The sequence below is a fragment of the Pipra filicauda genome, unplaced genomic scaffold (genome assembly GCF_003945595.2).
Source record: "Pipra filicauda isolate LSUMZ 115617 unplaced genomic scaffold, ASM394559v2 scaffold253_size2546935_pilon, whole genome shotgun sequence".
NCBI classification, from domain to species: domain Eukaryota; kingdom Metazoa; phylum Chordata; class Aves; order Passeriformes; family Pipridae; genus Pipra; species Pipra filicauda.
The window spans coordinates 2,202,877-2,214,084 of NW_024104369.1; the positions used below are offsets into that span (position 1 = coordinate 2,202,877).

General features: G+C 38.0%; 1 protein-coding gene across 7 annotated transcripts in view; it reads right to left on the reverse strand.

The window, feature by feature from the left end:
• SLC38A11 (solute carrier family 38 member 11) overlaps positions 1–10,126 on the reverse strand; it is a 35,597-nt gene extending 25,471 nt beyond the window's left edge. For 5 of the 7 annotated variants that reach the window (XR_005563810.1, XR_005563811.1, XR_005563812.1 and 2 more), the window contains exons 1-7: positions 9,917–10,126; positions 7,466–7,583; positions 6,974–7,048; positions 6,251–6,385; positions 4,530–4,595; positions 2,665–2,771; positions 2,433–2,512 (exon numbers count right to left, since the gene is read on the reverse strand). Coding sequence is in view for 4 of the 7 variants with exons in the window: in XM_039382097.1 (XP_039238031.1) it covers positions 2,433–2,512; positions 2,665–2,771; positions 4,530–4,595; positions 6,251–6,385; positions 6,974–7,048; positions 7,466–7,583; positions 9,917–9,946 (611 nt within the window). In the remaining 3 variants the exon portion in view is untranslated. Of the gene's footprint in view, positions 1–2,432; positions 2,513–2,664; positions 2,772–4,529; positions 4,596–6,250; positions 6,386–6,973; positions 7,049–7,465; positions 7,584–9,364; positions 9,421–9,660; positions 9,724–9,916 lie in introns of those variants that run through there. The other 2 variants (XM_027733765.2, XM_039382098.1) reach the window with 2 other exon arrangements.
• Positions 10,127–11,208: the final 1,082 nt, after the last annotated feature.

Below are 11,208 nucleotides of genomic sequence, written 5' to 3' on the forward strand. Positions count from 1 at the left end.
TCATCAAAATATATTTTTATCCAACATCTTGAAATACAGAGAGTAAACTCTGAGTAATCCAAACCACTGGATTTTATCTGCATGCTTATTATGTCATTCAGGCAATAATAATCATATGGATGATAGTAATCAAAAGCAAAACTGAAAAAAAAAAGCACCTTGGTTTCTCAGTTTGGTATGTGTTATAAAAGGAAAAAAATTAAACTAAGTATCTATTAAACTATCCCTCATGATAAATACAGGGGTTTTTTTCTCTGGAAAATTAACATGACAATAACAGCCCTATAATGTCCCTGGACAACCCACTCCACTCAAAAAAACATCAAACTAAATTACATAAATGGAAGCGTGGCAACTCCCAAACAATACAGTTGCAAGGGATCTTAAGACACTTGCATTTAAGATACATAAAGCTTTCTTCTCTGCTTCTCCGAGGGAATACCACAGGCAGGTGGGGCATCATGATCTCACTTTTATTTGCAGAAAACTTAAGGCAGCCATTGAGCACGATGAGAAGCACAGTAAATGACAAGAAGAGAAACACTAAAGGAATTGTGTTTGTTTAGTCTATTGAAAGGATCCCCAAAGTGGGACAAGTTTTTTAGAGGTGTTTTTCAAGCATTTGAAAAAGAATGAGCAGTTTGCTCATTCTCCACTGTGGGGCCAAGAAGCAACCTACATAAAATGGAGTAAGAGACGTGATACACATTTAGGAAGAATGCATAAGAATTGGAATGGGAAACCATGGAATTACCAAGAATAAATCACCTGTCATCAATGACAGGCACATAATCAGTTCAGCCATACAACAGTTGTAGGGATTAAATATTCTTGGCCCAATCAAGTCTCTTTGGAAACTCCAAATTACATTGTATTTTAATAAGGATTCACAATAAATGTGTTGATTCACTTGTTTTATTTGTAATATGATCAGACCCATATTAAAATAAAACAGTGTTCTTTATTCTCATAGAAAAAAAATGAGAGATGGCAGTCCAGTATACAACTAACAAAATAATAGAAGAGAGTTTTTGTAATTAACATATATGTCTATACCTTACTGTAAAATAAAAATAGTAAAAATAGTAAAAGTAGAAAACGTACACATTAACAAAATATTTGAAAGGAAAAAAAATTCTTACTAACATTTTATCAACTTGCTAGATGCATTTTTGAAAACAAGAAATATAAAGCCAAAAATGGAAGTCTCTAAAGAATTAAAAAGTAAAACTTCAATAATCACCCAAAACCCAACATTACTAATTTCAAGAAAAAATAAAATCATGCATTCCATATTTTTCAGTGCATCACAACTGTGGAGAAGAAACGTTACCATAGTAACAAGGTTATCAGTAACTATTATATATAGCTTCTTCCTTTTTTGACAGGGGATTTTGAGATTAACCTTTCAAATATCCCTTCAACACATAGTATGAAAAACATGCTGCTTCAGAAAGATGGTGGGGAGGGAAGTCCCACACTGTTCTGAGTGCATCATTTTGGGGATGATAGACAACATCATCTGGGACAACTTTAGAAACTGCTATTCTAGGCATCTTCCTAGCATTAAACCTGAACACCCTGCAATTAACCCACGTATCACAGCAGTAAAACAAATGAACAATTATGCATAACAATGCTGAAACAATCCTGGTGGAAGGATTCACTTACAGGTACATAAGATATACCATATAAACCATATAAATAAAACAGCACATTCAGAAATAGTTTTTCATATTTATTATATCTTCACTTTTAAAGGATGAAGAAAAAGGCAGCTCTCCTAGGCCATTAAAGAAGAAGAATAGATTCATAACACTTTCTTGCAATATAACTACAAAAATACTGTCACAACATACACTTATGTGTACTAAATGGTCTAGAACACTCCAATGTCTAATCTTAAACACTACTTTTAGAGTATGAGTGCTGGAAAAGGTTTGCATGCTTTTCTCAAATAACAGAATAAATTTTTTATTAAATTCATTTTTTAAAATTTTCATTATTTGTATAGATTTTTACTATGAAATTATTATATTAACAGAAGAAGAAGTATTCCTAAGATACTAGCTATCTTCAGGTTGTAAATATAGGCCTTCTGACAAATGGACAAAATAAAAAAAATTCCCAAATGACAGACAACCTCACATGCCCATTCAGGACACAGCTGCTGTTAGTGATATCATCTGCAATTTCCAATTAAACTGTAGGGTTTTTGAGACTTTTTCTAGATTTGGTTACATTCAGAAGAAGAAAAGAAAAAGGATAAAGTATATTTAGCTGTTCATTTTGTATTACTATTTGTAAAAATTTTTCAATTATCTGTCTGTCCCAAGAGAGGCATGTTCCAGAATTATGCAAATTTATGCAAGAGTGAACTAAGAGATTACATAATCAAAAATTAAATTTGTGACAAGTGTAAGAATACTCACACTTGTGGACTGAAGGTTACAGTTCTCACCATCACAATTATCAGGATGACAATGGTTAAAATCAGAGAGATAAGAGATATCTGTAAAGAAACAAATATTACTGCAGTCAGTAAGATGCTGAAAGGTTGTTCTTCTAGCAGCATAATGTATTTGTTAATAATTTTACATTAAGTTATGACTGGCACTTATTTTCTAATGGCATACAAAAAAACAAACTGCTGTTATGATTTACCTTTCCCAATTTTGCTATGTCTTGATATAAAGATATGGGTAAGGTAAAGATGATGGTGGTAAGAAGAATTATGAAGTGACGGTCAGTAAGCACGTTATCCAGCCCAACTAAAGAAAAAAGAAAATAATTTATTTCCTTAAGAAACTGACATGAGGAACAGATTTATTACATTTGAAAGTTTAGGAAAAAACAAACTGTTGGTGATCAAACTTTTACCCCCTTTACTCAAGCTAAGTAACACTGAAAACTAGGCATTAACTAACCTTTAGGAAGCCATGCTCAGCATGTGCATAATCAAAAGAACTCTGCAAATTCAAGCCAAATGCATAATTTATGGGATATATTAAACTAAAATTAGAAAGTCTGGCATTCCTACATATGGATTAGTGTTAATGTCTTTCATCATGTCTGGGTCAATGTTGGGAGACTGCAAGTAAAACATTCTACTACTTCTTTATGCCATTTACTCTTGAGGATTTTTTCACACTGTGTGTTGACTTCAATTACTGGGCTGTTGAAGATAGGTCAAATCTTAAAGATCGATCCTAAAATAAGTTAATTTTGAGGTTGCTTTTGAACACCTTTCTTGCCATCAGCTGGCTTCCACTTGCAAAATAGATTACCGTGTGAAGGCGACAATGTTATAATATTCCATGCAATCAGTGGGATTTATTTGTATAACTGGTGGTTTTTTTCAAGTCAATGACAAAATAAAACACATCTCAGTTTCAGGCAGGCTACCATAAATCCTAGGCTTGAATGAACACTTGCTGAATAATTTTGGCTGGAAAGTGACTGGCAATTAACATGGAAAAATCTGTGTTCTGTTCCCTCTTTTCTTTGAGAGATTATAATGCTTTCCCACATCTTTCCAGGTGGGTATTCTACCAGACAGTTAAAAAAATTTGCCATGCTGGGGGTTCCTCCTATGACAGAAGCCATATTACATATAAATCATTAGATATTCACTGTCACTATCAATTTGATCAGGTATGCACAGAACAACAGAGTGTGACAGTTAAAATTACATCCACACCCTGCAGGCTTCACATGCTGAAAACTATAATCCTCCTGTGGAAATCAAATAGTTCATAAAAATACTAATTTCCACTTCATTGCAGACATGTTCTCTTTTAGTTTAATTTCCCAGCGAAGAATGTTTTAACTTAGCTGGCTTTGTGCTAAAGTAGATCACAAACGAGCACACAAATTGCTCCACTGATTCTGCTGGGAAAACTTAAAGCACAGGAAGGGACACAAGGGCATGAGTTAAAAAGCTCAAAGTGCCACATCTGGTTTTGCAGTGAACATCTAAGAGAACTGAAAGTTACACACACAGTTCATGACCAGCTACTACAGATACGCTTAAGTAAACATTAAATTCATTATGTTATTTGCAACTCATCCTGAATTATTCACCAGACAAAGTGCGGTTTCAAGTGCACTTCAAATGACCATTACAGGAATTATCTAAAAAAGATGACAAAAAATGATGTTGTAAATAAACAACTGGGGAAGACCCACTTCTATTTGCTTAGTATTTCACTGAAGCATGTGGTCCCTTCACTGACACTGAGTCCACTGATAACCAAAGACTAGGGGTTTTATTTAGGAAAGACTTACTGAAACAGAGAAAGAAAATACAACCCCCAAACTAAAAAAAAAAAAAAAAAAAAAAAAAGCCAAAAAACCGACAAAAAAAAACCTTCAAGAAAACCCACTCATAGAAAGAGGCTTCAAGTTCTTAACTTGAACTATATTTAAGAGCAATTTAGAAGCAAAGTAACAGGTAATCCCCAAATACTTATGCTACACTCCTATCCAATATATAATCCCCCATTCTGAATTTTTAAAATGCCTCTTACCTCCAGGAATTCTCTGAAAAACTTTGGTTAAAGTGTCTCCTGTTATTATGTTGTAACTGATCATAGCTTAAAGAAAAATAATTTTTTTTGTTAGCTCAAGTCATATCCAAAATATTTGATAAACACTGAACGCACATATTTTGCAGACTTCAGGATCATATGCCACTGTCCCTCTTATACAAAACCTGGCTAGCACCAACAAGTTGTAAGTTTCAGGTTTAAAACAGAATTTAAAAAATTATTTAACACTTCCTTTTATTTTTTCTTTTTTTTTTCTTTAAACAGGTACAACCTAAGCAATAATTCAGCCTGATAAGCAAGGCCATTGTGCTGACTTGACATATAAACTTAGTTCAGAAGAGGTAAAAAAGGCTTTTTAAAACAGTTTGTTTCAAATAGCAATTCTTTGTCAGTTTATTTTCAAATTCTTGTTTCTATTTAGTAAAGTTCCTATGTTAGTCTAATAATTAGTCCTGCAATGAAACACAAGGGACTTTCTAGCTAATGCAAAAAACTAGCAAAATCTTTAAACCAGAAGAAAGGAGAAAATAGACTAAGATATCAGATATGGACTTCCAGTCCTCTCTCTCATTAATAAGTGCTGTGGACTTAACATTCACATGTCATTCTTGTCTAATTCTACACTAAAAGTGTGTATATTTGTGCATGTGTGTATACATATAAAATATATTTATACACTCGTGTGGTATTCAACAGTCAGACAGCATACATGTAGGTATTGACCTTAATGCATAAATATCCACTGTTGTGAAATTTTAAGTCATCAACGCTACTTACAGAAATAAATTCAAGCACACACAAGTGCATAACTAGTTCCATGGTGAGGACTGAGACCTTTACAATTCTTTTTCATATTATCTACAAAGTAGTTGATTTACAGTGGGGGATAATTACATGTGTAACATTGCTGCCTGCAGTAACAGTAACCTGACTCCCTTGAAAATCTCAGCTACCTGTAATCGGACTGATCATTCACAAAGTAGGAATTTTGACCTGGGTATCCCAAGTCACCACCTCTTGCAGCCCCATGTGTGAAACTATCAAGATCATATAAGATTTGATTTGATCACGTTACTCCTGTAAGGGACAGATTTAGAATATCACTTTATTTCAAACTTCTCATCTCATAAATTCCTGCCCAGATTATACCTGTTTGTTCTTTTATTATTTCCTCTTCAAAGAAGTCCTGACTGCCCTACTTCCCAGTAGCTTGTTGGGCGTGAGGCTGAACTAATGCTTTTGAAGAGCAATGACAGCACACAATATTCAAGCAAGAGCTGATTAGTGGCTTTTTCAATTACAGTAATATTGCATCTCTGAAAAAATAGTAATTCCGTATACTCCTAAAGCCGTGCTTTCCTTTTGTTTTAGGCTCATCAACTTTCTGCTCTGGTACTCATTCTAGAACAGAATCTCCTTTGCTATTTTTTTGTCATTCATTTTTACATGTGTGATCATGAATTTCTCTGCTATTATATTTCAGTTCATTTCTATTATTCTGGTCCTCCAATTCATTGAATTCTTCCTCGGTCGTTCTTCAGAACACACAAAGTAAATTTAATTATTTTATTGAATAGTAGAGAGGCATATATAGTATATTCTTTACACAGTTCTTAATATTTAACCAGTGAAACAATGAGGCAATGTAAAAAAGCTTGTTACTTGTAAAACTCAAACATTGATACTTTATGTGATCTTACCAATAAATGGATATAAAAACTGAAGAGTTGAAAGAATTATATAACCTGCACGACCATAGGTTTTTCTGACCAGCTCTTGATATGTGTTGGTACTGGACAGATTTCCTCCTTTGATTAGTAATATAATGGAATAATCTGTTAAAATATAAAGTACTGTTAAAGACAATATGAACCAGCTTATGGTTGGTTACTTCTCATCTTCTTTCACTCCTTAAAAAAGAAAGTCTCTTAAAAGGAAAAAAGTGTCATTAGGAAGATTGGGGATTAGAAATCTCACAAAATATTTCAACCCACCAAATCCAGGAGTTATAGGTTCATATTGGAAGGAAAATATTCAAAATCGTAGTACAACCAAAGGTTTGCATTCTGTGGTACATTTAAAAACAGTGATATACAACCCCCTCAAGGATCAGTCTCCTAATTAGGGTAAAAACAGTGGATTAAAACATGTCGTTATGAGGCACAAATAAAAACATTCTTTCAAATGTTACCTTGACTAGTCCAAGAAACTAGGCTTTATGGAAATAAATGCACACAAAAAGCAGCTTTATATGTCGTACAGTGTAATTCTCTACTTTTACTAATCTGCTCAAGGGATTAGTGAGGTAAAAGAAAAAATTATTAATTTTTACTCTCATAGATATACTTGTTTAAGGTATCATAAAGCTCAAGAACAGCCAAAATGTCACAGGACTAATGTGACAGAAACTGCCTTTGGAGTACCTGTGATGTAGGCAACCACAAATAAAAGCAGTACTCCTAGAGGAAAACCAGCTTCCTTCATTGAATATGGCAATCCTGCAAAGAAAAGGAGAGACTTATAGAAGAACCTTTACAAATAATTATTTGTGACAACCAAAATAAAGAAATATTCAGATTTTTAAAAAAATGCTAGGAATCTCCAAAATTGGACCAGCATGCTTAATAACCTCAGAGAGATCATTTTCAGTGGACAAAGTGTTCCCTAGGTGTGAAGTTCTGTTAGCACCTGTCCAGCCTCTCTGATCATTATGGCCAAGAGGCTATGGGGTATTTGTCACTGAGGTGTGATCTCAGCTGACCCCTCTGCTTTTTTGCATTGTAAGCAAATAAATACAGAGAAAAATCTTTAGAAACAGCAGCAGAAAGTAAGATGACAGTGTTATTCTCCAAGCTGGATAATCATGCATGAATAAACAAGGCTGAACACAGAAGAGCAAAGTAAAGTAGACTTACCTATAATGCCTGATCCTATGATTGAATTGACAATGTTAAACGCAGCTGATGCCAGATCACTGTTTCCTCCTTTTTTCCTGGGCTTACTAAGGAGGGCTATTTGGTCATCTGTTTCTACCTATTTCAGGAAGACAATGAAAACACTGTACATGAGAAAAAAGAGGTGAGAACAAGGATTTTACATGTAGTCTATGAAAGATAAAGAACTCCCACTTTTCATAGACTCAGATTTGTAGAGGTATTTTGATAAATAAATCCCATTTCTTTCAGTGAGAAATCAAAGGGGTATTAGGCATCTAATTCCTGTATAAGTCTGACCCATAATCTTCTGTAATTCTTCTCTGAAAAATAATAAGTGGAAGGACAGAAATGTATATAAACTCAGAGGTAGGCTGCTAAACAAAGAGCTTTTTAGTCACATTTCAAAGGCAGAAATGGGAATCAAGTATTTTTGAAAATACTTTGGCTAATACAACTAGTCAGTAAAAATTTGCCCCTGCCTCAGGGAAATGAAATTAATTTTAAGAGTTACTAGTAAAGCTTGTCAACATTTGGATATACTCTAATCCAAGGTCTTATCCAGTATTTTAAATATTTCTGTGCCGTTCAATGGTTTAGTTAATTATGAATAGTCCCAGAAAGTTTCTGTTGGAAAGTGTGGTACAAGCCAAAATTCGAAGCACATTTTGTAGCAAGTGGCTTCAAAAATTAAATTTCTAATCTTCATAAAGTATTTCTTCATAAGCAAGCAGTGGTCCTCTCCTCAGATCACCACTACACTGTCAGAGAACATTTTAGAATTATTCATTAGAAAGACAGTATTTTAAGTGAAGTTGTGAAATTCAAAAAAGGAACATTTAATGAAGAAAATGCCTGCCTGTGTTCTACAAAAGCAAAACATGGTGTAGTTAGTCTGAAAGTAAAACCACTATTTCATGGATGCAAGAGCCTATTTAACTTACATAGCAGGTAGTACAAACTCAGATGCTTGTCACTAATCCTCCCAGAAAAAAAAATTATTGAAAAATCTAAAAGTCATCTGTAGATAGAGGCATAAGCTGACAAGCATAAAAGTGCCTGCCTCAAGGAGGGCTATATATTTAATTGGAACCTTCAATCCTTAAGCAGTAGTAACATAAGAGTAATACTGGCTCAGATCAAAGGACAGTATAGCCTGGTATCCCATTTCTGAGAGTGACCATGGAAGGGGCCTAGGGAAGAGCATAAGGACATGGGACATAGCCAGTTAGCAAATAACTTTCCTGTCCCAGCTTCTCTCAGTTTGTGTATTCTGGATTACCCAAAGTAGACGTGTTCTTGGTGCATTACATCCCTTAATGGATTGCTCTTTGAACTTTCTCCTTTTTGAAATTATGTATAATTTTTAGCATCTGCAATGTCATGTGGCGATGAATGCCATGTTTTAACTATGCATCATATAAACAGACAGGTATTTTTCTTTGTTCTGAATCTATCATTAAGTATATCCACCTGGTGTCCCAAACATTTCTGTCATCACAGACAAACCAACCACTAATTTCTATCTTCTTCATATCATCTACAGTTTCATAAGTAACATTCTCCCTCAGCTCTTTTTTATCTAGACTTACTGGTGCTACATTTTTATCTCACTACTGATTTCAGCAGCAGGAGCATCCCTGTCATTCTCTCCTGAAATTTTAATGCCCTCTGCTACTTACAGCACTGTACACGTGGAATTGCACTGAACTAGAACAGTCCAGTTCCCTCTCTTCAGTTGCTACAAGAAATGTGCATTGTGCAACCCTGGTCCCTTCCCCACTCCGAAGGGACCCATTTAAATGGGCAAAAAGGAGAAGAAAGGGCAACAGAAGATATGACAGAGGTGAAACGGCTCCGGTAGCGTTCTCGAGGGTGCACCTGGCCTGCAGACGGGGAGGGACGTCTGCTGGGAGCCCGGCTGGAGAGCTGTGCAACGCAGGAGGCTGCAGAAGAGGGAACGGGAGGCGTTTGTTTCTCGCAGGGTCCTCTCCTGGGGCCACTCGCTATGGCACCGACAGCGCCGGGCACGGCAGGAGATGATGGGGCACGGCAGGACCACGCTCACGTCCTGGTCCTCACTCGACACCGAATTTCAGCCGTGCCCAGCAGCCGCCCTTCCCCTGCCTCACAAGGATAAAGCCCCTCAGAACGCATTTTTTTCCCCTCCGTGGTACCTATGACTCTTTTTCCCTCGTACGAGTTCGGGGACAACCGAACAGAGACGAAGAGGCCATCGCTGCCTCCAGCTCGGCCGTGGAGCGGGGACGTTCCAGCGGCCGGTCGCGCTCAGCCGCCACAACCGGCCGCGCTGCCTCTCGCACCCCATGCCCGTCCCGCGGACACGGGCCGATAGGGGTCAGGTGGGTGCCGGCGGGCTCGCTGAGCCCGGAGAGCCCCCCGCCTCGCCCGCCCCGCTGTCAGCCCCGGTACCTGGCGAGCGGCGGCCGCCGGCGGCTCCATCGCCCGCGGGGCGGGGGGCGCGGCGGGTCTCTCACGGCGCCGCTGGGCTGCGGGGGCCCCTCGGCCGCCGGCACGGGCAGGGACCGGGGCGGCAGGGGCTCCCCCGGGCGGCCTCGGGAGGGTCCCGCGGCACCTCCGCGGGTGTTGGGAAGGCGGTGTGTGTGTGCCCGGCTCGCCCGAGCCCGGCCCGCCCCGCCCCGCACACGGACCTGTTGGAGAGCGGGCAGGGGCGCGAGCGGCGCCCAAGCCCCGCACGGGCGGGCGGGGGCTCTGAGGCGGCGGCCCCTCCTCCGGGACGCCCTTCCCTGGAAACGCTCCAGAAAGTAAGTGTCTCTGCCTCGAGTCTGTGAGGTCCCGAGTTTACCCAGTCCTTGTTTATCCCCAGGGCACAAGGAAAGTTTTCTCGGTGGGATGTGCAGCGAAAACTAGCTCAAATGTCACTGCTGCTCATTCGTGGTTGCTTTTTAATTCCGGTGTTATTGGCGAGGGCTCGCCACTGCAGTCCTTGTTTGTTCTCCTCGGGGAGGGCAAGCCGCTCTTAAGGATGCTAAGTCAGATAAAGAACACACCGAGGTTCCAGTGTAAGTACGGGAAGAGGCCAAACTAATTAAAGGTGCAAAATGACAGTGCTGAAAAGTTTAGAGTCTGTAGATAGCTCTGTTACCGTGAGCAGCCTCCATCAGAAAAATGGTTTGTCAACATGGAACAAGAAGTGCATTTTAAACAAAACATTGTTTAAATGTACATTTTAAACAAAATGTACATTTTAAACAAAAACCTGTAGGAAGTAGTAAACACTGATAAAATTGGAGACAGTCATGAATTTTGTGAAGTATTGCTGCACATAAAATTTAGGGCCTACAAGAGTGAAAAACACTTTGGGAACAGTCCAGTTACTAGAGGGAATCATCAATTAAATGTGAACCCAAAATTTTCAACAAGATTAAATCATTATGGGGAAAAAATCCCTGAGAGATGACAACTTCACAGCAGAAGAAAATAGAGCATGATAATTTCCTTTCTATAGTCTTAGGAACTCTTATATTTGATAATACTTTACTAGGGTGAACTGTGGTGGTTAAAGGAACACATGTGCTGTGCATCAGTAATTTTGTCCTTGAAGATCTATGATGCATATGCTTTAATATGGAGAACAAAGTGCACATGAAGAGCATATATGTCATTTTTGTTCAATAGCTTAAGCGCATTAGCTTCAACTTCTTCAAAAAAAGTCTCTAATCAGCTCCATGACAAGCTACAAG